The sequence below is a fragment of the Choloepus didactylus genome, chromosome 2, assembly GCF_015220235.1.
Source record: "Choloepus didactylus isolate mChoDid1 chromosome 2, mChoDid1.pri, whole genome shotgun sequence".
NCBI lineage: Eukaryota > Metazoa > Chordata > Mammalia > Pilosa > Megalonychidae > Choloepus > Choloepus didactylus.
Window position 1 is genome coordinate 82,289,344 of NC_051308.1, and position 27,289 is coordinate 82,316,632.

Genomic DNA, 27,289 nt, shown 5'->3' on the forward strand with positions numbered 1-27,289 from the left:
ACAAGGGGGTTTATTTGGTTACAAAGTTACAGTCTTAAGGCAATAAAGTGTCCAAGGTAAGGGGGGTACCTTCACTGAAGGATGGCTAATGGCATCCGGAAAACTTTCTGTTAGCTGGAAGGCATTGTGGCTGGCATTTGCTCCAGAGTTCTGGTTTCAAAATGGCTTTCTCCCAGGACGTTCCTCTCTAGGCCTGCAGCTCCCTCTTCAAAATGTCACTCTTAGTTGCTCTTGGGGTGTTTGTCCTCTCTTAGCTTCTCCAGAGCAAGAGTCTGCTTTCAATGGCCATCTTCAAACTGTCTCTCATCTGCAGCTACTCTCTCAGCTCCTGTACATTTCTTCAAAGTTTCCCTTTTGGCTGTAGCAAGCTCACTCCTTCTGTCTGAGCTTATACAGTGCTCCAGTAAAACTAATCAAGGCCCAAACTGAATGGGTGGGGCCACACCTCCATGGAAATATTCTAATGAAGATCTCACCCACAGTTGAGTGATCACATCTCCACAGAAACATCCAATCAAAAGTCTCCAACCCAATCAACACCAATAGTTTCTTGCCCACAAAGACTGCATCAAAGATAATGGCGTTTTGGGGGGACATAATAAATCCAAACCAGCACAGGTACTGAATTTTATCAATGGTTTTTCTTAATATTTTGAAATATCTTCCCCTTATTCTGTTCATGTGGTGGTGAATCCACAGATCCCTTTTTCAATATTGAATCTTCATTCCTGAAATGAAATTAACTTGGTTGTTATGTTATATCTTTTGTTTATATTGTTGGATTTATTAGTTAATATGTGTTCAGGATTTCTGCAGCTCTGTTCATGAGATAGAGTGGACTTTAATTTTCCTTTCTTGGAATGTCCTTGTTCTGCTATCAAAGTCATGCTGGCACATAAACAAACTGGGAAGTGTTCCTTTTTGGCTTGTCCTTTTCTCTGGAAGGGTTTTATGTAAAACTGATAGCATTTCTTCTTCAAATATTTGGAAGAATTCACTGGACCTGGAGTTTTTCTTCTGGGCAAGTTTTTACTATGGAGTTAATTTCTTTAATAGGTACAAGTCAATCAGATTTTCTATTTCCTTTTTATTGGTTTTGGCAGACTACTTTTCCAGGAATTTGTCCATTTTATCCAAACGTTAAAATTTATTGGCATAAAGTTGCTGATAATATTGTCTTACTCTTTAAAAAAAAAAATCCTATTTGATATTTGCAAATTGTGCCTTCTTTTTCTTTTTTTTCCTTGCTCAATCTTGATTGGATATTTTATCAGTATGTCTTTTTTAAAAAACTAGCTTTTGTTTTATTAATTTTCCCTATTGCATGTTCCCTTTTTTCCATTAATTTACATTCTTTCCTTATTTTTCTTCTTTCTACTTTCTTTAGGGTTTGATTTGCTGTTCTAAAATTTTTCTACTTTTTTGAGCTATATACTTTTCTAATATACACATTTAAGGCTTTAAATTTTCCTCTAAACATGGCTTTAGTTGCATTCCACTTTTTCTTTAGCCACATTTTCACTTTTGTTCTGTTCAAAATGTTTTCTAATTTCCACTGAAGTTTCAACTTTGATTCATGGATTATTTAGACGTGTACTGCTTAATTTCTAAACATCTGGAAATTTTTAGTTTTTTTTGTGATTTTAGTGCTCTCAAAATTGTTGGGCTTGCTTGATGGCCCAATATGTGATTAATTTTGGCAACTATTTTATATGCATTTAAGAAAATGTGTATTTAGTAGCTGTTGGATATAGCGTTCTATATATGCCAATTTGGCCATTATTTATCTACTGCTGATAGAAGTATGTTAAAATCTTCCACTGTAATTGTAAATGTGCCTACTTCTGCTTTTTAGCAATGTCAACTTTTGCTTTACATAGCTATCTTATTAGGTATACACAAATTTGAAATGGTCATCACTACTGAATTTCAGTCTCCAAGTCTGGCAAATTGCTTTAGGGCAAAAAGTGGCATTAGTGTTCTGCTTTCCTTGGGATTCCTGCTTTCACTTAAATTTTGGGCTATCTTGTTAGATTGCTGATACTTTTAGAAGATTTAAAAAACATTTTATCTGGCATTTTTATTGTTTTAAATGAGAAATTGGGCCAAATAATCCAGATGGCCAAATTGTAAGAAATGATTCTCAAAAGGTTTTAATTTCTGTTCTAAGTTTTTACCTTCCAATTTCCATCCATGACCCTTCCAACGGAATCTAATTCTAAAAGGATTGTGCCATCATCAATAGTTACTTTAACTTTGTAAGAATTAACCTCTAAGTTCCTGAATTAGAATTTTCCAACTCTGAAGCTGATGAGAAGTTTGAGAGAAATTGGAAAACTCAAATTTTTCAAAGAAAAAAATTTTTTCAAGTAAAAAGAATCTTTGATAAACTTTCCAGTAGTTTGCTTACCGGAAGACCTCAAGGGGAGCCAAGACAGTAGCAATGATGTCCCCAGAATGGGGCAACAAAGTTGTGGAGGTAACTGAGATTCGGATAGTCCAAGCAAAGCGCAGTATCACATCCTCTATAATGGCACAGTAGTAATAGGCCTGAGGAACAATAAGCAAATTGATTGTGCTTACTTACTGTCATATGTCTCACAAATAAGCATGCTTATCACAGCAACAAGAAGACTCGCACATTACTCACCAATAAGCACAAGTTAAAGAGAAAAAAGAGTTACATTAAAATTTTTTTTCTTTTTTTGGAAAGAAGTATATATTATATTTTGGAGATTCCACCAATTTAGTTTTTTCATAAATGGTACAATATTCAGAATGAAGTTTTACTACATATCAATACTCAATTAACAAATTCATTTCATTCCCATATTGTTTTCCAGGCTCTCTTGTAGACCCAAGAAGTACAAGCCAGATGAGATCCTTGATCTGACTGAGATTCTATTCTAATACATACATGAAATACCAATGAATCAACAGCTAATTAGAAAAATTAGCATATTTATTAACTGTGTTATTTGCACTTTTATTTTCAAATTGCTTTGTCCTACATTTGAAGGAAGTTTAACTTTGCATTTTGATGTCAGTAAATGAAATTAAGCTTGGATTTTGCAAACATGGTTGAATTTAGGAAATGTTCCATTTTTACATGGGAAAGACAGTGTTAAACTAATAATTCCAGGCACCAGTACCCAAGATTTAGTTCAGTTTTAGCTACACAAAAGTCCAAGTATAAAAACCGCCAAAAGACCAGAAATGTAATTCATGAATTTGCCTTTTAATAAATCCCTGGGGATATTAGCTCTTTAAACATATGTATTTGTATATCAAGTTGTGACATCTTTTAGGAAATAGGAATGTTATGTAGTAAGCCACAGTATTATTTTATTAAAACTTCTTAACAAAGTAAATTAGTTATGATACCAGGTCATTAACAAAAAACAGAAGTCCCCCTTACCACTTTTTATTCCCATTCCTTAGAGATATTTTCAATATTGTGGTTAATTCTGTTAATATTTACATGCTATATTTCTAAATAATGTGTGTATACTGCTATATGTTGACGCATCATTTCTAGACATTATCCATTGATGGCTAATCATGATAGATGAAGATTTTAAAATACTAACACATAACTCCCTGTAACTTCTCCGTCATCCTCCCAATAAAGTGATAATGCAATTTTTGGATAAAATCCACATTCAATGTACTCATTGTCAAGGGTTAAATAAAGAACTGCAATTTCATGTGCCTTTGATAGTCAGTGTAGAGCTGATCCACAGTTGACAGACATGGGAACTGAATGTTATAAAAAATGGAAGGAATATACTCACTCGAGGTCAAGAAGCATAGAAAAGTTAAGTTTGAATAGGGAGATAACAAAATGCTTTCCTGATTCTGGGTGTTGGTGCTCAATATTATACACTGTTAATCCCTAGGAACTGATTTTAAGGTTCCTATTCCTGTGTTTTTAGTTTTTATAATGAAGCTACACTGGACTCCATAAACGTTTGTTCTTCCCTTTTCAAGCTAGATAAATTTTATTCCAATATTAGCCTTTTTAAAATTAAAAGGATTTGGTGATCAAGCTGAACATTTTTCTTATCACAACTGGTGGAAATTATAATGAAAGAAACACACTTTATCTTCTAGGATCATTAAAATATATAATAGGAAAATGATTGAAAGATTCTATTCACTAATTTATTACATAGAAACCAAACTGTTCGAAACTATTTAAAGGAGAAAATGGATTAACATTTACAAAAAAGATACAAACAGTTCATCTAAGCAACCATCATAAAAAACAAAAACAAAAACAAACGTATTATATTCTCAGTAAGCCAAGAAAAGTATAAGGAGGAATAAAGCACACACATTTGGTGAGCTCAAAAGTACTTGAGCTCATGTCTGTTCCCTGACTTATGTTAACCATTACTGATTTTCTTTTTAAACGAGATTTATAAAGATATGTCTAGTGTCTTGTCACATATTATAATCTGCACATTGGGATTATTGCCATAGTGTAGGTTAAAACAAATTGACTGTCAATGAATTTCCCCCTTTTCATCTTCATTTGCTTTGGTCATTTGAAGTTACTCTGCATATCTACTTGTCATTTATCTTCAATCCCTCATGCTTGAAAACAGTGTTTTCCTACTCACCAATTGAATATTATACATTCACACACTTTTCAAAGTACAATTTTGAGGCATTGGTGACATTCAACATAGATAAAAGATTAGAGAACCATCCATACCTCCTCCTGGTATTCTAGAACTAGGAAAGAATGGAAGAGATAACCTAGTTCAACACCTTCACTTATAGAAGAGAACCCTCTGTAGTTTTGGTTCCCAAAGTTATATAGCTAGTTAGTGAGAAAGCAGAATTAAAAGTCACATTGCCAGGATTCCCAGATTCACCAATTCACTGTTTAATTTCTTTCAAGCTCTAATCATGGTAGTTATCCTTTCTAAAACATCTGAGTAAAGATACTTTTAACTTTTTAATTCAGTCTCTCTCTTCCTTGTACTTACACACAGATAAACTCCTAAGATCATTTCTTAGGAATTATCAATATTTTCTGATTAAATTGGCCCTTGCTTGTAACAAAAAATGATGGAAGTAAATGAAAGCAGAAGCCTTCTTTATTCACCCAAGCAGTCAGGCACTCCCTTTCCTTTGTGTTTTTATAGCACTGCTTATTCAGTCAAGCATTTATTCATTCATTCCACTAACATTTATGGAGCCTACTATATACTAGGAACTATGCTGGGCAGCGACGGGTATGGACACCTAAACAAATAATTATAATACAATGGGATAACTGCTGTAACAGAGGGTTTAAATAGGGGTAAAATGGGATCAGGATGAATGGCTAAATACGTTAGAGGAATGAAGAAAAGCTTCTAGAGAAAGTAATAAAACTATCTCTTAACAGGAGGATCAGAGTTGCAAGCTAGACAAAAGAGAGAGGGCATCTTGGGTCATTTGCATCTTCAAAAATAAATGATAAATTATAGCAACTTGTACATTCCTCTGTTCCTCTATTACAGTCTGCATCACATTGTAACACTTATATTTTTACTTATCTGTGTAGGCATATAGTTTATGGTCTTAAGAACCTGGATTTTACTATGTTTTTATTTCCTATAATGCCTAGCATGTAGTAAACATCTGATACACTTTTGCTGATTGAATGAATTAATATTTTTGATAATTACAGTTATTTTTTTTTCTAATTGTATCAGGTTGGGATTGGGATTTAGCTGGTGGTACACCTGAATTTTTTTTTTTTTTTTAAACATTCTTTGTACATACTTTTTGGGGGGTAGACAACTCTCTTCCCGGAGGAAGGTGTTTTCTCCAGCATTCTTATCAAAGAGTCCCCAGTCCATCTTCAGATCCAGATGAGGGTATAGCAGGAACTGATGATACAAAAGATGATCCACAGATAAAAGAATACCATGGTATCTGAGTGACCCTCGTTCTGAAAAAGAAAAGGAAAGGGATAAGAAAATTACTAGATTTAAACAAAATTCTTTACATAAAACTAATTTAAAAAACAGATTCTTCATAGCACTCCAGTAAGACTTAAAGAAACCTCAGTAGGATTATCGTCTAACAAAGGTAAATAATAAAACTGATTCTCCTGAAGCCCAAAGTAACTATCAAACATTTACTGAATACATAATAATATCTGCACAAATATGCATTTGGAGTTTTGGAGGCTTTATCATAAATATATAAAAATTCAGATAATTTCGATGAGGTTTCAAATATTTAGAAAGATGTCATCTGATTTTTGCCATCAGGTGGCAGCATAGGGTCAAAGATGGAAAAAAAAAATCCCTTAGTAAAAAGGAATGTGTGCCTTATTGTCTTTCCTTCAAGAAATCCTTGGATTTTTTAATTTTTTATTTTTTAGAAAAAACATTTCCTTCATACACATAGATCTTGTTAATACTTATTGTAAAGCAATCAGATAATTCTAATTTTTAGATAAAATGCCAGAAAGGAACAGAGTGATGAGGAATTTACCCTTATATGCATAAATATGAAAGCTAATTTCTCTCAAGTCACAAAGCAAAGAATGATATTTTTGCTTCTTTTAGAGGTTGTTTATTGATACAAAGGTCTTATTTGACTTCATGCTGGGAACACTATAAAGAAAAGACTGAATTCAGATAATAAAATAATTTGGCAAACTGGGTTAATATATATCTTTTTGACCTCTTAAATGCTTTTCATATTCTTTAATGATATTCCTTTTTGGTAGTTCCAGAGGAATTATGATGCTATTTGCATTCTCTATGTGTAGGATATCAGTGTATAACTGTTAATATGGTTCAGAATCAGCAGGAAAAAAACAAATAGGAAGACATCTAATTCAAATATAAATTTGAATTTTGGTCAGTTTCCCAAAGGCATAGAAAAACTCCACGTCCCTTTTGGGTATTAATATGTTAAGCGGCAGGACAACTGGAAGGCATCCTTTAGAAAATTTATATCAGTGTTACTGATGACATTTAGTGCTCAAATGCAGCATAAACAAAGTGCTATGAGAACATCAAGGAGAATGGGGATGTTTCCAATGGTAGGAAACAAGAGGAAGTAGCATTTGAGTTATTTCTAGAAGTACAAATAAATAGTATTGAATAAGTCAGGCAGATGAGGCAAGGTCATTATTAAAGCTGAAGGAAGATAATGGAAAAAGGCATGGGGGTTTGGAAAGTGGCAAGGTTATGTTTGAAAAGCTGCAAGTAATCTAAGTCTAACGCAGATGAAATATTGAGAATGTAAGGAGATGGGTTATCGATTTGAAATGAGGATGGAAAAGACATTGGGTCTGAGTATGCAATGCCTTATTTAGTCTTATGATCAGATGTGGAAATTTCAGAAAAATAACTGGTTGGCAGTTGCTTGCATCAGGATTACTTAGCTGGTTAAAAAAAAATACAGAGGAGGCGGGGCAAGATGGCAGACTGGTGAGCTGTATGTTTTAGTTACTCCTCCAGGGAAGTAGGTAGAAAGCCAGGAACTGCGTGGACTGGATACCACAGAGCAATCTGACTTTGGGCATACTTCATACAACACTCATGAAAACGGTGGAACTGCTGAGATCAGGCGAAATCTGTAAGTTTTTGCGGCCAGGGGACCCGCGCCCCTCCCTGCCAGGCTCAGTCCCCGGGGAGGAGGGGCTGTCAGCTTCCGGGAAGGAGAAGGGAGAACTGCAGTGGCAGCCTCTTATCGGAAACTCATTCTACTGATCCAAACTCCAACCACAGATAGACTGAGACCAGACACCAGAGAATCTGAGAGCAGCCAGCCCAGCAGAGAGGAGACAGACATAGAGAAAAAAAAACAACACGAAAAACTCCAAAATAAAAGCGGAGGATTTTTGGAGTTCTGGTGAACATTAGAAAGGGGAAGGGCCTTGAGGCGCATATGCAAATCCCGAAGAAAAGCTGATCTCTCTGCCCTGTGGACCTTTCCTTAATGGCCCTGGTTGCTTTGTCTCTTAGCATTTCAATAACCCATTAGATCTCTGAGGAGGGACCCTTTTTCTTCTTCTTTTTTTTTATAATCCTTTGTTTCTTTTCTAAAACAATTACTCTAAGAAGCCCAATACAGAAGCTTCAAAGACTTGCAATTTGGGCACGTCAAGTCAAGAGCAGAACTAGAGAGCTCTGAGACAAAACGCAATAATCCAGTGGCTGAGAAAATTCACTAAACAACACAACTTCCCAAGAAAAGGGGGGTGTCCGCTCACAGCCATCATCCTGGTGGACAGGAAACACTCCTGCCCATCGCCAGCCCATAGGCCAGAAGCTGCCCCAGACAACCCAGTGTGACGGAAGTGCTTCAAATAACAGGCACACACCACAAAAACTGGGCGTGGACATTAGCCTTCCCTGCAACCTCAGCTGATGTCCCAGAGTTGGGAAGGTGGAGCAGTGTGAATTAACAAAGCCCCATTCCAGCCATCATTTGAGCAGACTGGGAGCCTCCCTACACAGCCCAGCAGCCCAGAACTGCCCTGGGGGGACGGCACTCACCTGTGACATAGCACAGTCATCCCTCAACAGAGGACCCGGGGTGCACAGGCCTGGAAGAGGGGCCCACTTGCAAGTCTCAGGAGCCATACGCCAATACCAAGGACTTGTGGGTCAGTGGCAGACACAAACTGTGGCAGGACTGAACTGAAGGATTAGACTATTGCAGCAGCTTTAAAACTCTAGGATCACCAGGGAGATTTGATTGTTAGAGGCCACCCCCCCCCTCCCCGACTGCCCAGAAACACGCCCCATATACAGGGCAGGCAACACCACTACACACGCAAGCTTGGTGACACCAATTGGGCCCCACAAGACTCACTCCCCCACTCACCAAAAAGGCTAAGCAGGGGGAGAATCTGGCTTGTGGAGAACAGGTGGCTCGTGGAGAGCCACCTGCTGGTTAGTTAGAGAAAGTGTACTCCACGAAGCTGTAGATCTGATAAATTAGAGATAAGGACTTCAACTGGTCTACAAACCCTAAAAGAACCCTATCAAGGTCAGCAAATGCCACGAGGCCAAAAACAACAGAAAATTATAAAGCATATGAAAAAACCAGACGATATGGATAACCCAAGCCCAAGCACCCAAATCAAAAAGCCAGAAGAGACACAGCACCTAGAGCAGCTACTCAAAGAACTAAAGATGAACAATGAGACCATAGTACGGGATAGAAGGAATCAAGAAGACCCTAGAAGAGCATAAAGAAGACATTGCAAGACTAAATAAAAAAATGGATGATCTTATGAAATTAAAGAAACTGTTGACCAAAATTTAAAAAGATTCTGGACACTCATAGTACAAGACTAGAGGAAGTTGAACAACGAATCAGTGACCTGGAAGATGACAGAATGGAAAATGAAAGCATAAAAGAAAGAATGGGGAAAAAAAATTGAAAAAATCGAAATGGACCTCAGGGATATGATAGATAATATGAAACGTCCGAATATAAGACTCATTGGTGTCCCAGAAGGGGAAGAAAAGGGGTAAAGGTCTAGGAAGAGTATTCAAAGAAATTGTTGGGGAAAACTTCCCAAATCTTCTAAACAACATAAATACACAAATCATAAATGCTCAGCGAACTCCAAATAGAATAAATCCAAAAAAACCCACTCCGAGACATATACTGATCACACTGTCAAACATAGAAGAGAAGGAGCAAGTTCTGAAAGCAGCAAGAGAAAAGCAATTCACCACATACAAAGGAAACAGCATAAGACTAAGTAGTGACTACTCAGCAGCCACCATGGAGGCAAGAAGGTAAGTGGCACGATATATTTAAAATTCTGAGTGAGAGGAATTTCCAGCCAAGAATACTTTATCCAGCAAAGCTCTCCTTCAAATTTGAGGGAGAGCTTAAATTTTTCACAGACAAAGAAATGCTGAGAGAATTTGCTAACAAGAGACCTGCCCTACTGGAGATACTAAAGGGAGCCCTACAGACAGAGAAACAAAGACAGGACAGAGAGACTTGGAGAAAGGTTCAGTACTAAAGAGATTCGGTATGGGTACAATAAAGGATATTAATAGAGAGAGGGAAAAATATGGCAAACATAATACCAAAGGATAAGATGGCCGATTCAAGAAATGCCTTCACGGTTTTAACGTTGAATGTAAATGGATTAAACTCCCCAATTAAAAGATATAGATTGCAGAATGGATCAAAAAAAAATGAACATCAATATGTTGCATACAAGAGACTCATCTTAGACACAGGGACACAAAGAAACTGAAAGTGAAAGGATGGAAAAAAATATTTCATGCAAGCTACAGCCAAAAGAAAGCAGGTGTAGCAATATTAATCTCAGATAAAATAGACTTCAAATGCAGGGATGTTTTGAGAGACAAAGAAGGCCACTACATACTAATAAAAGGGGCAATTCAGCAAGAAGAAATAACAATCGTAAATGTCTATGCACCCAATCAAGGTGCCACAAAATACATGAGAGAAACACTGGCAAACATAAAGGAAGCAATTGATGTTTCCACAATAATTGTGGGAGACTTCAACACATCACTCTCTCCTATAGATAGATCAACCAGACAGAAGACCAATAAGGAAATTGAAACCTAAACAATCTGATAAATGAATTAGATTTAACAGACATATACAGGACATTACATCCCAAATCACCAGGATACACATACTTTTCTAGTGCTCACTGAACTTTCTTCTGCAGAATAGATCATCATGCTGGGAACATAAAACAAGCCTCAAATAAATTTAAAAAGATTTGAAATTATTCAAAGCACATTCTCTGACCACAATGGAATACAATTAGAAGTCAATAACCATCAGAGACTTAGAAAATTCACAAATACCTGGAAGTTAAACAACACACTCCTAACAATCAGTGGTTAAAGAAGAAAATAGCAAGAGAAATTGCTAAATATATAGAGACGAATGAAAAATGAGAACACAAACATACCAAAACCTATGGGATGCAGCAAAAGCAGTGCTAAGGGGGAAATTTATAGCACTAAACGCATATATTAAAAAGGAAGAAAGAGCCAAAATCAAGAACTACTGGATCAACTGAAGAAGCTAGAAAATGAACAGCAAACCAATCCAAACCAAGTAGAAGAAAAGAAATAACAAGGATTAAAGCAGAAATAAATGACATAGAGAACCAAAAAACAATAGAGAGGATAAATATCACCAAAAGTTGGATTCTTTGAGAAGATCAACAGATTGACAAGCCCCTAGCTAGACTGACAAAATCAAAAAGAGAGAAGACCCATATAAACAAAATAATGAATGAAAAAGGTGACATAACTGCAGATCCTGAAGAAATTAAAAAAATTATAAGAGGATACTATGAAACAACTGTATGGCAACAAACTGGATAATGTAGAAGAAATGGACAATTTCCTGGAAACATATGAACAACCTAGACTGACCAGAGAAGAAATAGAAGACCTCAACCAAACCCATCACAAGCAAAGAGATCCAATCAGTCATCAAAAATCTTCCCACAAATAAATGCCCAGGGCCAGATGGCTTCACAGGGGAATGCTACCAAACTTTCCAGAAAGAACTGACACCAATCTTACTCAAACTCTTTCAAAACATTGAAAAAAATGGAACACTACCTAACTCATTTTATGAAGCTAACATCAATCTAATACCAAAACCAGGCAAAGATGCTACAAAAAAGGAAAACTACCGGCCAATCTCCCTAATGAATATAGATGCAAAAATCCTCAACAAAATACTTGCAAATCGAATCCAAAGACACATTAAAAAATCATACACCATGACCAAGTGGGGTTCATTCCAGGCATGCAAGGATGGTTCAACATAAGAAAAACAATCAATGTATTACAACACATTAAAAACTCGAAAGGGAAAAATCAATTGATCATCTCAATAGATGCTGAAAAAGCATTTGACAAAATCCAACATCCCTTTTTGATAAAAACACTTCAAAAGGTAGGAATTGAAGGAAACTTCCTCAACATGATAAAGAGCATATATGAAAAACCCACAGCCAGCATAGTACTCAATGGTGAGAGACTGAAAGCCTTCCCTCTAAGATCAGGAACAAGACAAGGATGCCCGCTGTCACCACTGTTATTCAACATTGTGCTGGAAGTGCTAGCCAGGGCATCCGGCAAGACAAAGAAATAAAAGGCATCCAAATTGGAAAAGAAGAAGTAAAACTGTCATTGTTTGCAGATGATATGATCTTATATCTAGAAAACCCTGAGAAATCAACGATACACCTACTAGAGCTAATAAACAAATTTAGCAAAGTAGCGGGATACAAGATTAATGCACATAAGTCAGTAATGTTTCTATATGCTAGAAATGAACAAACTGAAGAGACACTCAAGAAAAAGATACCATTTTCAATAGCAACTAAAAAAATCAAGTACCTAGGAATAAACTTAACCAAAGATGTAAAAGACCTATACAAAGAAAACTACATAACTCTACTAAAAGAAATAGAAGGGGACCTTAAAAGATGGAAAAATATTCCATGTTCATGGATAGGAAGGCTAAATGTCATTAAGATGTCAATTCTACCCCAAACTCATCTACAGATTCAATGCAATCCCAATCAAAATTCCAACAACCTACTTTGCAGACTTGGAAAAGCTAGTTATCAAATTATTTGGAAAGGGAAGATGCCTCGAATTGCTAAAGACACTCTAAAAAAGAAAAACGAAGTGGGAGGACTTACACTCCCTGACTTTGAAGCTTATTATAAAGCCACAGTTGCCAAAACAGCATGGTACTGGCACAAAGATAGACATATAGATCAATGGAATCGAATTGAGAATTCAGAGATAGACCCTCAGATCTATGGCCGACTGATCTTTGATAAGGCCCCCCAAAGTCACCGAACTGAGCCATAATGGTCTTTTCAACAAATGGGGCTGGGAGAGTTGGATATCCATATCCAAAAGAATGAAAGAGGACCCCTACCTCACCCCCTACACAAAAATTAACTCAAAATGGACCAAAGATCTCAATATAAAAGAAAAGTACCATAAAACTCCTAGAAGATAATGTAGGAAAACATCTTCAAGACCTTGTATTAGGAGGCCACTTCCTAGACTTTACACCCAAAGCACAAGCAACAAAAGAGAAAATAGATAAATGGGAACTCCTCAAGCTTAGAAGTTTCTGCACCTCAAAGGAATTTCTCAAAAGGTAAAGAGGCAGCCAACTCAATGGGAAAAAATTTTTGGAAACCATGTATCTGACAAAAGACTGATATCTTGCATATACAAAGAAATCCTACAACTCAATGACAATAGCACAGTCGGCCCAATTATAAAATGGGCAAAAGATATGAAAAGACAGTTCTCTGAAGAGGAAATACAAATGGCCAAGAAACACATGAAAAAATGTTCAGCTTCACTAGCTATTAGAGAGATGCAAATTAAGACCACAATGAGATACCATCTAACACCGGTTAGAATGGCTGCCATTAAACAAACAGGAAACTACAAATGCTGGAGGGGATGTGGAGAAATTGGAACTCTTATTCATTGTTGGTGGGACTGTATAATGGTTCAGCCACTCTGGAAGTCAGTCTGGCAGTTCCTTAGAAAACTAGATATAGAGCTACCATTCGATCCAGCGATTGCACTTCTCGGTATATACCCGGAAGATCGGAAAGCAGTGACACGAACAGATATCTGCACGCCAATGTTCATAGCAGCATTATTCACAATTGCCAAGAGATGGAAACAACCCAAATGTCCTTCAACAGATGAGTGGATAAATAAAATGTGGTATATACACACGATGGAATACTACGCGGCAGTAAGAAGGAACGATCTGGTGAAACATATGACAACATGGATGAACCTTGAAGACATAATGCTGAGCGAAATAAGCCAGGCACAAAAGAGAAATATTATATGCTACCACTAATGTGAACTTTGAAAAATGTAAAACAATGGTTTATAATGTAGAATGTAGGGGAACTAGCAGTAGAGAGCAATTAAGGAAGGGGGAACAATAATCCAAGAAGAACAGATAAGCTATTTAACGTTCTGGGGATGCCCAGAAATGACTATGGTCTGTTAATTTCTGATGGATGTAGTAGGAACAAGTTCACTGAAATGTTGCTATATTATGTAACTTTCTTGGGGTAAAGTAGGAACATGTTGGAAGTTAAGCAGTTATCTTAGGTTAGTTGTCTTTTCTTACTCCCTTGTTATGGTCTCTTTGAAATGTTCTTTTATTGTATGTTTGTTTTCTTTTAACTTTTTTTTTCATACAGTTGATTTAAAAAAGAAGGGAAAGTTAAAAAGAAAAAGAAAAAAAGAAAAAAGACAAACAAGGAAAAAAAAAAAAAAGATGTAGTGCCCCATTGAGGAGCCTGTGGAGAATGCAGGGGTATTCGCCTACCCCACCTCCATGGTTGCTAACATGACCACAGACATAGGGGACTGGTGGTTTGATGGGTTGAGCCCTCTACCATAAGTTTTATCCTTGGGAAGACGGTTGCTGCAAAGGAGAGGCTAGGCCTCCCTGTATTTGTGCCTAAGAGTCTCCTCCTGAATGCCTCTTTGTTGCTCAGATGTGGCCCTCTCTCTCTGACTAAGCCAACTTGAAAGGTGAAATCACTGCCCTCCCCCCTACGTGGGATCGGACACCCAGGGAGGTGACTCTCCCTGGCAACGTGGAATATGACTCCCGGGGAGGAATGTAGACCCGGCATCGTGGGATGGAGAACATCTTCTGGACCAAAAGGGGGATGTGAAAGGAAATGAGGTGAGCTTCAGTGGCAGAGAGATTCCAAAACGAGCCGAGAGATCACTCTGGTGGGCACTCTTACGCACACTTTATACAACCTTTTTTAGGTTCTAAAGAATTGGGGTAGCTGGTGGTGGATACCTGAAACTATTAAACTACAACCCAGAACTCATGAATCTCGAAGACAGTTGTATAAAAATGTAGCTTATGAGGGGTGACAATGGGATTGGGAAAGCCATAAGGACCAAACTCCACTTTGTCTAGTTTATGGATGGATGTGTAGAAAAGTAGGGGAAGGAAACAAACAGACAAAGGTACCCAGTGTTCTTTTTTACTTCAATTGCTCTTTTTCACTCTAATTATTATTCTTGTTTTATTTGTGTGTGTGGTAATGAAGGTGTCAGGGATTGATTTAGGTGATGAATGTACAGCTATGTAATGGTAGTGTAAACAATCGAAAGTACAATTTGTTCTGTATGACTGCGTGGTATGTGAATATATCTCAATAAAATGATGATTAAAAAAAAATTAAATAGAATAAGACATGTTAAGACATTAACATGAGTTAAAAAACATGTTTCATTAAATCATATTTGCATTTGTAACCAAACTATTAAATTAGTTTGATTAATTATTTAAAAAAAAAAAAAAAAAAAGAAACTGTTGACCAAATTAAAAAGATTCTGGACACTCATAGTACAAGACTAGAGGAAGTTGAACAACGAATCAGTGACCTCGAAGATGACAGAATGGAAAATGAAGGCATAAAAGAAAGAATGGGGAAAAAAATTGAAAAAAATCGAAATGGACCTCAGGGATATGATAGATAATATGAAACGTCCAAATATAAGACTCATTGGTGTCCCAGAAGGGGAAGAAAAGGGTAAAGGTCTAGAAAGAGTATTCAAAGAAATTGTTGGGGAAAACTTCCCAAATCTTCTAAACAACATAAATACACAAATCATAAATGCTCAGCGAACCCCAAATAGAATAAATCCAAATAAACCCACTCCGAGACATATACTGATCACACTGTCAAACACAGAAGAGAAGGAGCAAGTTCTGAAAGCAGCAAGAGAAAAGCAATTCACCACATACAAAGGAAACACCATAAGACTAAGTAGTGACTACTCAGCAGCCACCATGGAGGCAAGAAGGCAGTGGCACGATATATTTAAAATTCTGAGTGAGAAAAATTTCCAGCCAAGAATACTTTATCCAGCAAAGCTCTCCTTCAAATTTGAGGGAGAGCTTAAATCTTTCACAGACAAACAAATGCTGAGAGAATTTGCTAACAAGAGACCTGCCCTACTGGAGATACTAAAGGAGCCCTACAGACAGAGAAACAAAGAAAGGACAGAGAGACTTGGAGAAAGGTTCAGTACTAAAGAGATTCGGTATGGGTACAATAAAGGATATTAATAGACAGAGGGAAAAAATATGACAAACATAAACCAAAGGATAAGATGGCTGATGCACGAAATGCCTTCACGGTTATAACGTTAAATGTAAATGGATTAAACTCCCCAATTAAAAGATATAGGTTCGCAGAATGGATCAAAAAAAATGAACCATCAATATGTTACATACAAGAGACTCATCTTAGACACAGGGACACAAAGAAACTGAAAGTGAAAGGATGGAAAAAAATATTTCATGCAAGCTACAGCCAAAAGAAAGCAGGTGTAGTAGTATTAATCTCAGATGAAATAGACTTCAAATGCAGGGATGTTTTGAGAGACAAAGAAGGCCACTACGTACTAATAAAAGGGGCATTCAGCAAGAAGAAATAACAATCGTAAATGTCTATGCACCCAATCAAGGTGCCACAAAATACATGAGAGAAACACTGGCAAAACTAAAGGAAGCAATTGATGTTTCCACAATAATTGTGGGAGACTTCAACACATCACTCTCTCCTATAGATAGATCAACCAGACAGAAGACCAATAAGGAAATTGAAAACCTAAACAATCTGATAAATGAATTAGATTTAACAGACATATACAGGACATTACATCCCAAATCACCAGGATACACATACTTTTCTAGTGCTCATGGAACTTTCTCCAGAATAGATCATATGCTGGGACATAAAACAAGCCTCAATAAATTTAAAAAGATTGAAATTATTCAAAGCACATTCTCTGACCACAATGGAATACAATTAGAAGTCAACAACCATCAGAGACTTAGAAAATTCACAAATACCTGGAGGTTAAACAACACACTCCTAAACAATCAGTGGGTTAAAGAAGAAATAGCAAGAGAAATTGCTAAATATATAGAGACGAATGAAAATGAGAACACAACATACCAAAACCTATGGGATGCAGCAAAAGCAGTGCTAAGGGGGAAATTTATAGCACTAAACGCATATATTAAAAAGGAAGAAAGAGCCAAAATCAAAGAACTAATGGATCAACTGAAGAAGCTAGAAAATGAACAGCAAACCAATCCTAAACCAAGTACAAGAAAAGAAATAACAAGGATTAAAGCAGAAATAAATGACATAGAGAACCAAAAAACAAAAGAGAGGATAAATATCACCAGAAGTTGGTTCTTTGAGAAGATCAACAAGATTGACAAGCCCCTAGCTAGACTGACAAAATCAAAAAGAGAGAAGACCCATACAAACAAAATAATGAATGAAAAAGGTGACATAACTGCAGATCCTGAAGAAATTAAAAACATTATAAGAGGATACTATGAACAACTGTATGGCAACAAACTGGATAATGTAGAGGAAATGGACAATTTCCTGGAAACATATGAACAACCTAGACTGACCAGAGAAGAAATAGAAGACCTCAACCAACCCATCACAAGCAAAGAGATCCAATCAGTCATCAAAAATCTTCCCACAAATAAATGCCCAGGGCCAGATGGCTTCACAGGGGAATTCTACCAAACTTTCCAGAAAGAACTGACACCAATCTTACTCAAACTCTTTCAAAACATTGAAGAAAATGGAACACTACCTAACTTATTTTATGAAGCTCACATCAATCTAATACCAAAACCAGGCAAAGATGCTACAAAAAAGGAAAACTACCGGCCAATCTCCCTAATGAATATAGATGCAAAAATCCTCAACAAAATACTTGCAAATCGAATCCAAAGACACATTAAAAAAATCATACACCATGACCAAGTGGGGTTCATTCCAGGCATGCAAGGATGGTTCAACATAAGAAAATCAATCAATGTATTACAACACATTAACAAGTCAAAAGGGAAAAATCAATTGATCATCTCAATAGATGCTGAAAAAGCATTTGACAAAATCCAACATCCCTTTTTGATAAAAACAATTCAAAAGGTAGGAATTGAAGGAAACTTCCTCAACATGATAAAGAGCATATATGAAAAAACCCACAGCCAGCATAGTACTCAATGGTGAGAGACTGAAAGCCTTCCCTGTAACATCAGGAACAAGACAAGGATGCCCACTATCACCACTGTTATTCAACATTGTGCTGGAAGTGCTAGCCAGGACAATCCGGCAAGACAAAGAAATAAAAGGCATCCAAATTGGAAAAGAAGAAGTAAAACTGTCATTGTTTGCAGATGATATGATCTTATATCTAGAAAACCCTGAGAAATCAACGATACACCTACTAGAGCTAATAAACAAATTTAGCAAAGTAGCGGGATACAAGGTTAATGCACATAAGTCAGTAATGTTTCTATATGCTAGAAATGAACAAACTGAAGAGACACTCAAGAAAAAGATACCATTTTCAATAGCAACTAAAAAAATCAAGTACCTAGGAATCAACTTAACCAAAGATGTAAAAGACCTATACAAAGAAAACTACATAACTCTACTAAAAGAAATAGAAGGGGACCTTAAAAGATGGAAAAATATTCCATGTTCATGGATAGGAAGACTAAATGTCATTAAGATGTCAATTCTACCCAAACTCATCTACAGATTCAATGCAATCCCAATCAAAATTCCAACAACCTACTTTGCAGACTTGGAAAAGCCAGTTATCAAATTTATTTGGAAAGGGAAGATGCCTCGAATTGCTAAAGACACTCTAAAAAAGAAAAACGAACTGGGAGGACTTACACTCCCTGACTTTGAAGCTTATTATAAAGCCACAGTTGCCAAAACAGCATGGTACTGGCACAAAGACTGACATAGAGATCAATGGAATCGAATTGAGAATTCGGAGATAGACCCTCAGATCTATGGCCGACTGATCTTTGATAAGGCCCCCAAAGTCACTGAACTGAGTCATAATGGTCTTTTCAACAAATGCGGCTGGGAGAGTTGGATATCCATATCCAAAAGAATGAAAGAGGACCCCTACCTCACCCCCTACACAAAAATTAACTCAAAATGGACCAAAAATCTCAATATAAAAGAAAGTACCATAAAACTCCTAGAAGATAATGTAGGAAAACATCTTCAAGACCTTCTATTAGGCGGCCACTTCCTAGACTTTACACCCAAAGCACAAGCAACAAAAGAGAAAATAGATAAATGGGAATTCCTCAAGCTTAGAAGTTTCTGCACCTCAAAGGAATTTCTCAAAAAGGTAAAGAGGCAGCCAACTCAATGGGAAAAAATTTTTGGAAAACATGTATCTGACAAAAGACTGATATCTTGCATATATAAAGAAATCCTACAACTCAATGACAATAGTATAGTCGGCCCAATTATAAAATGGGCAAAAGATATGAAAAGACAGTTCTCTGAAGAGGAAATACATATGGCCAAGAAACACATGAAAAAATGTTCAGCTTCACTAGCTATTAGAGAGATGCAAATTAAGACCACAATGAGATACCATCTCACACCGATTAGAATGGCTGCCATTAAACAAACAGGAAACTACAAATGCTGGAGGGGATGTGGAGAAATTGGAACTCTTATTCACTGTTGGTGGGACTGTATAATGGTTCAGCCACTCTGGAAGTCAGTCTGGCAGTTCCTTAGAAAACTAGATATAGAGTTACCATTCGATCCAGCGATTGCACTTCTCGGTATATACCCGGAAGGTCGGAAAGCAGTGACACGAACAGATATCTGCACGCCAATGTTCATAGCAGCATTATTCACAATTGCCAAGAGATGGAAACAACCGAAATGTCCTTCAACAGATGAGTGGATAAAGAAAATGTGGTATATACACACGATGGAATACTACGCGGCAGTAAGAAGGAACGATCTCGTGAAACATATGACAACATGGATGAACCTTGAAGACATAATGCTGAGCGAAATAAGCCAGGCACAAAAAGAGAAATATTATATGCTACCACTAATGTGAACTTTGAAAAATGTAAAACAAATGGCTTATAATGTAGAATGTAGGGGAACTAGCAATAGAGAGCAATTAAGGAAGGGGGAACAATAATCCAAGAAGAACAGATAAGCTATTTAACGTTCTGGGGATGCCCAGGAATGACTATGGTCTGTTAACTTCTGATGGATATAGTAGGAGCAAGTTCACAGAAATGTTGCTATATTAGATAACTTTCTTGGGGTAAAGTAGGAACATGTTGGAAGTTAAGCAGTTATCTTAGGTTAGTTGTCTTTTTCTTACTCCCTTGTTATGGTCTCTTTGAAATGTTCTTTTATTGTATGTTTGTTTTCTTTTTAACTTTTTTTTTTTTCATACAGTTGATTTAAAAAAGAAGGGAAAGTTAAAAAAAAAAAAAAGAAAAAAGAAAAACAAGAAAAAAAAAAAGATGTAGTGCCCCCTTGAGGAGCCTGTGGAGAATGCAGGGGTATTTGCCTACCCCACCTCCATGGTTGCTAACATGACCACAGACATAGGGGACTGGAGGTTTGATGGGCTGAGCCCTCTACCACAGGTTTTACCCTTGGGAAGACGGTTGCTGCAAAGGAGAGGCTAGGCCTCCCTATGGTTGTGCCTAAGAGCCTCCTCCCGAATGCCTCTTTGTTGCTCAGATATGGCCCTGTCTCTCTAGCTAAGCCAACTTGAAAGGTGAAATCACTGCCCTCCCCCCTACGTGGGATCAGACACCCAGGGGAGTGAATCTCCCTGGCAACGTGGAATATGACTCCCGGGGAGGAATGTAGACCTGGCATCGTGGGACGGAGAACATCTTCTTGACCAAAAGGGGGATGTGAAAGGAAATGAAATAAGCTTCAGTGGCAGAGAGAATCCAAAAGGAGCCGAGAGGTCACTCTGGTGGGCACTCTTATGCACACTTTAGACAACCCTTTTTAGGTTCTAAAGAATTGGGGTAGCTGGTGGTGGATACCTGAAACTATCAAACTACAACCCAGAACCCATGAATCTCGAAGACAGTTGTATAAAAATGTAGCTTATGAGGGGTGACAATGGGATTGGGAGAGCCATAAGGACCACACTCCACTTTGTCTAGTTTATGGATGGATGAGTAGAAAAATAGGGGAAGGAAACAAACAGACAAAGGTACCCAGTGTTCTTTTTTACTTCAATTGCTCTTTTTCACTCTAATTATTATTCTTGTTATTTTTGTGTGTGTGCTAATGAAGGTGTCAGGGATTGATTTGGGTGATGAATGTACCACTATGTAATCGTACTGTAAACAATCGAAAGTACGATTTGTTTTGTATGACTGCGTGGTATGTGAATATATCTCAATAAAATGAAGATAAAAAAAAAAAATACAGAGACTTCAGAGCTCCAATGATGTGTTGGAGTCAATTCGTATCAACTTATGAGAGCTGATTTTCAGAAATTTTGTAAGTCAGCTGATAAAGACAGCCATTATTTAAATTAAATTACATAAACTTACAATTAATTAAAGATAATAAATAACTCAGAATTTATTATCTCCTAATTATGTTATTAAATTTTACTATCATCTATTCTCTTGAGGTTATGTATGTTTATTATATCAGTATAATGGAAATTCTAGCCAATGGTGTGTTACTGAGCATCTTTTCCCAATTCTGCATTCAATATTATCATTTTAGTAGCTTAAAATTGGCCATGTTGGAAGTATTTACACCATGGAAATTGGTAAACACTATAAATCAGTGTTCCCTACCCCCACCCAAGAGCTGCTTTGTTAAACATTTTCCGGCATACCAGTTTGGCTCCTTCTTCTGGAAAGCCAATGATGAGGAACACAACTTGGTATTTTTAAAATTGTCTACAGGTGATTCTAATGAACAGTCATATTCAGGTTTAAACTATTTTCACAAAAAACTTTTCTTCTGAAAAACAAACTGGGTTGAATAATATATGACAGTATGTGTAATAGGAATTATCAGTTTAAAAAGCCTAATAAAATATGTACTTACTATCTAAGTTCAGTTGGATGTGTTCCAACACACCTGATTATTTCATTCTACAGACAGATACAGGGTCTGGTTGAGTAGTGCTGTTCAACAATTAGCACCATGGCCACATTATAAAAATTCTGTAACTCATCTACTAAGGTTTGCAAAGCAAACTTCAGTAAATTCAGCAACTTAATAAAATTCACACTCACATTCTCATATTTTCAAAATAAGATTGAAACAAAAAGATAAATACAAGCACTTAACTGTAAGTTACATTAGCAGCTTTTTATTCTCATTGAATGCTTACTATGTGCCAGTTCTTTACACATATTATCCCATTTAATTTTCCCAACAGTAAACTTTTATTTGCCAATAAAAGTGAGGACATAAGCATAGAGTAATAGATTATCTTAAGTAGGCAGTAACAAAATGAATTTTTCTCCAATGATTATAGGTAATATCAAGTCTTACTACTGAAAGCTGACTTTCTTTCCAACTTTAACTACTGAAGAAATAAGAGTTAAAATTATGATATAAAGGGAGATGGGGAGGTGTTAAAAATAGTTAAAAATGTCTACGAAACATACATTAGGACTTCTTAACATTTAAAAAAAAAAACAAATATTGCTCCAGAATCTTTTGAGTAAGTAACATTTTATCTTATGGACTTATTCAAACAATGATTACCATATACCTGTTCTATATATGCTACATTTTGGTCTCCTTTTAATTATTCCCCTTATTTCATCTTTCTCTTCTCCTGAATGGGGAGTCTGACTCCCTGAAATCATCTGCCTTCATTGGTATTCAGAGAATGTACTGGAAAGATATTATCACTCTAGGCAAGCAATTAAATCTTACTCTCTCTTGGCTAACCTTGTTACCCCCTTTAGTATTGTTCAGTATCACAAAAAATCAAGTCATTGCTATTCTATCCTAAGCTTCTATCTATTACACACCTGCCACTGTCAAAGCATAATTCATACTGGGCACATTTATGGCAACGGAAGCAATTGAATCTAAAACAAAACAAAACAAAAAATAAATTAATTCTTACTGTTTTGTACCTATAGCCATCATAGGAAGGATAAAGCAGAATATGTCAGGAAAAGTGCTAAGAGAGAAATCAGAAAACCATGCTTCAGGAAAGATATTTTAAAAATGAAAAAAGTGGCACCATGTAAAAAGAAAGCTAATGGATTTTTTTCAACTAAAACCTTTCTACTCAGGAATAGTTTAGTGGTTTTTAACCTGAAATTCAATATGAAAATAAATAAAGCAGGCTGACAGGACACAGCTTTCAAAGTCTAAACCTTTACAGACATGCTGAGTTATGAATGAGTTTAGCATCTAACAAGTGCATTCTCTATTCCTAAAAGAATAAAATACTGAATTACAAAATTAATAATCTTTCTGAAAAATTAATGGATATAGATATTTCCCTAACCCTTAGTGCTTCTTAGATAATATGTGAGGTCACAAGTATTACTCCCTCAGGTGAGTATCACCTTGACCTTCAGGGCAGGCAAGACAGACATTATTTCTATTTTATGGTTAGGGAAACTGAATTTCAGAGAGACAATAAGTGAAAAGACAAATGGATATGAAGTTAGAAGATCTGGGTTTGAATGCAGACTCTGCCTTTTTCCAACTTTGTGATTATAGAAAATTTCATAATCTTAAAATGATTCAGACAAAAATGGAAATCATTAGACCTAAGGATAAATGGGGGAACCAGAATTAGAAATCCTCATCCAATAAACTTTTTGTATTAGACAGAGTTGTTTCTCTAGGTGCATCTCCACTCTGAAATGGAGAAAGAGTCCTATAAATTTATGAAGTAACATTAAAAAACGCAAGATACTGTGGAAAAACATAACTTAAAAAAAGACAGGTGTTTTTCTGTTGAGGAGAGTAAGATTATTAAGGAGGCACATCTTTTTACATATTTCTGTATTTTTTAATTTCTTTTACAGTGAGACTATATGCATGCTTTACTTGTGGCATAATTAAAAAAAGAAGGAAAAAGAAGAAAATGGGCAAAGAATAGATGCTATTAGGGTGGTGATATTTTACAGATGATTCAAACAAGCCTTTAATGTTGCTATATTATTTTTATGATAAAAAAAGAAAAAGTAGTACACAGGAATTAAATTATTCAACAGATGTTTACTGAGTTTCTAATGTAAGCTGCATTATTTATTATATAATACCTGAGGTTAACTCCAAATAAAAATCTGCCCACTTGTATATTTGACAAACATATATTAAATGTCTACTGGGTAACTGGGTATATTCTAGGGAATGGAGGTTTACTGAAGAACCATAAAGGGCTAAGTGTAAAAGAGGAGAGAGATAAAGTAAATAAAAATATAATGTGTAAGTACAATTGTAGAGAGCTTTTCCTTATCCCCTTTTCAAGATATAATCCTAATCCTATATGTATGTACATTTATAAATATGCCTTAAATATGAAGTTACTGTAGCTATAAGAGTGGAGTATATAGACAGATGACTGTTGAGCTGTTGAAATGAGAAAAGGGAAAGAGACTAGACCAGATGGCTTGGTGAGGTTGGGGGAAGTCTTTTTAGGGTGAGAGACTCTTGAGCACGTATAGAGGCTGAAGGGAAGGAGCCAGTAATGATGAAGAGTTTGGAGATATAGGAAAGAAAAGGGATGACTGTTAGAGCAAGATCCTGAATGAGACTGGAAGAAATGAGTTACAGCACAGGGGGAGGGACACACTGTCACCCAAGACTGGGAAAAAAGTGGTGAGAATAAGTGTGGATTAACTAAGTTTGTAAGTAGAAGGAAGTTGAGGGAAAATGACTCCTGACAGGCTCAATTTTCTCAAGGTAGTAGAAATAAGGTGGTCTGTAAGAGTACTGAGTTAGGTGCTTGAGAAAAGCAATGAGAGTTATCACAAGACTCCTTTTCAAGTTAACATTTTTGAGATAAGTTAAAATTTAATAATACACATAGCAAAGGAAAAAACAACACAGTTAAATTTTTGAAATAAGGTAATCTCTCCTTCATATGATATTTATTATTCTCATAAAAACATTTTGATTGGCTTATAATATATATATATATATATTATATTGACTATAAGCCAATCAAAAGTATATACACATACTCTCTCCTATAAGACTGTGAGCTATTTAGCAATTTTTGAAAATTCTAACTTTATAGTAAACTGTCTGTTTTTGTCTTTTTCCATTAAATTGTAATGCCTTTCAGGGAAGATCCCATGTTGGCATTTTTCTAGGACCTATGCATCACACTGCATGTAGCAGAGACACAATTAATATTTGCTGAATTGAATTGAGGGCAATACTGGTGTTTTACTCATTTTTGTGTTATCTGTATAACGCCTTACCTTCCAATGACTATTTGGGAAGGCAACATGGGTTCTGGGCAGCCTATTCTTACACATAAGGTGCCCCTGAAAACACATATGAAGTTGGATGTGAAAAAGTCAGATAACAGACTTATAGTTATATGAGGAATCTTTGTTTCTTAAGAGAGAAAAGTAAATGAAACCCCTTATATACATTCCTTGCCTTTCAGGAACAATCTCTAATAATATATATCCAACATTGTATAGCCATTCTTTGTTTTTTCACGTTACAACTGAATACAGCTGATCTCTTCAAATTCAGTGAGTGTTTTATTGAGGCTTAAAACTGGCTGTTTCTGAGTGGTGCTGGCACAAGGACAGACATATAGACTTATCGAATTGAATTGAGAGTTCAGAAATAAACCCTCACACCTTTGGCCAACTGATCTTTGACAAGGGTGCCAAGCCCACTCAGTATGGAAAGAAAAGTTTCTTAAATGGTGCGGGAGAGGTGGAAAGCCATAAGCTAAAGAATGAAGGTGGACCCCTACTTCACACCGTATACAAAAATTAACTTAAAATGGATCAAAGACCTAAATATAAGAACTAAAATTCCTAGAAGAAAACAAAGTTAAACATCTTCAGAACTTTGTGTTAGGCAATGGTTTCTTAGACTTTATACCAAAATCACTAAGAACAAAAGAAAAATAGATCAATGGAACTTAATAAAACTTAAAAACTTTTGTGCACCAAAGGACTTTATCATGAAAGTGAAAAAGACAACTTACAGAATGGGAGAAAATACTTGGAAACCACATATCCAATAAGGGTTTAATATCCAGAATATATAGGAACTCCTACAACCCAGTAACCAAAAGACAAACAACCCAATTAAAAAATGAGAAAAAAACAAACACATTTTATAGACATTTCTGCAAAGAAGATATATAAATGGCCAATAAATACATGAAAAGATGCTCAATGTCATTAGCCATCAGGGAAATGCAAATCAAAACTACAATGAGATACAATCTCACACCCAACAGAATGGCTACTAAAAAAAAAAAAGGAAAATAAAAAGCATTGAAGAGGATGTGGAGAAATAAGAACATTCATACATGTTATTAAGAATGTGAAATGGCACTGCCACTTTGGAAAACAGTTTGGTGATTCCTCAGAAAGTTAAGTAAAGAATTACCATAATACCCAACAATCGCACTTTTAGGTATATACCCCAAAGAACTGAAAGCAGGGACTCGAATAGATATCTGCACACTGATGTTCATGGCAGCATTATTCACAATTGCAAAAAGATGCAAGCAACCCAACAGGAAAGTTAGACAACCTGCTCAGTCTCATCCTCAGGGAAACTTGATACTGATTACACCCACCTCCTGAGAACTGGGCCCGTCTGGTCTGGTAAAATCTGATTGGGGTAATCAAGGAAACCAGATGCCCAGACAACAAAAAATTACGAGTCTCACTAGGAAAAACGAATACATGGCTCAGTCAAAGGAACAAACTTACACTTCAAATGAGATACAGGAGTTGAAGCAACTAATTAAAGATGTTCAAACAAATCTCCTAAATCAAATCAATGAGCTGAAGGAAAATGTGGCAAAAGAGACAAAGTATATAAAGAAGACACTGGGTGACCATAAAGAAGAATTCATAAACTTGAAAAAACAAATGGCAGAACTTATGGGAATGAAAGGCACAATAGAAGAGAAGAAAAACACAATGGAAACCCCAAATAGAATAAACTCTAAATAGAATAAAAAGTCCATGTCCAAACACAAGAAATTGAGCTCCTGAAAACTAAAGACAGAGAGTCAGAAACAACACCCTACCTACTGGGGAAAAACAATTCAAATGACAGAGGATTTCTCATCACAAATATTCTGGAAGCCAGAAACAGGTGACACAATATTTATCAAGTAATGAAAGAAAAGAACTG

At 36.2% G+C, this 27,289-nt stretch overlaps 1 protein-coding gene across 1 annotated transcript in view; it reads right to left on the reverse strand.

Moving 5' to 3' along the window:
* The window catches only part of XPR1 (xenotropic and polytropic retrovirus receptor 1), a 340,971-nt gene that overhangs the window by 10,891 nt on the left and 302,791 nt on the right, over positions 1–27,289 (reverse strand). Inside the window, 4 exon segments of the mRNA XM_037825237.1 lie at positions 2,411–2,550; positions 5,778–5,866; positions 5,869–5,944; positions 22,853–22,857. Coding sequence (XP_037681165.1) covers positions 2,411–2,550; positions 5,778–5,866; positions 5,869–5,944; positions 22,853–22,857 — 310 coding nt within the window.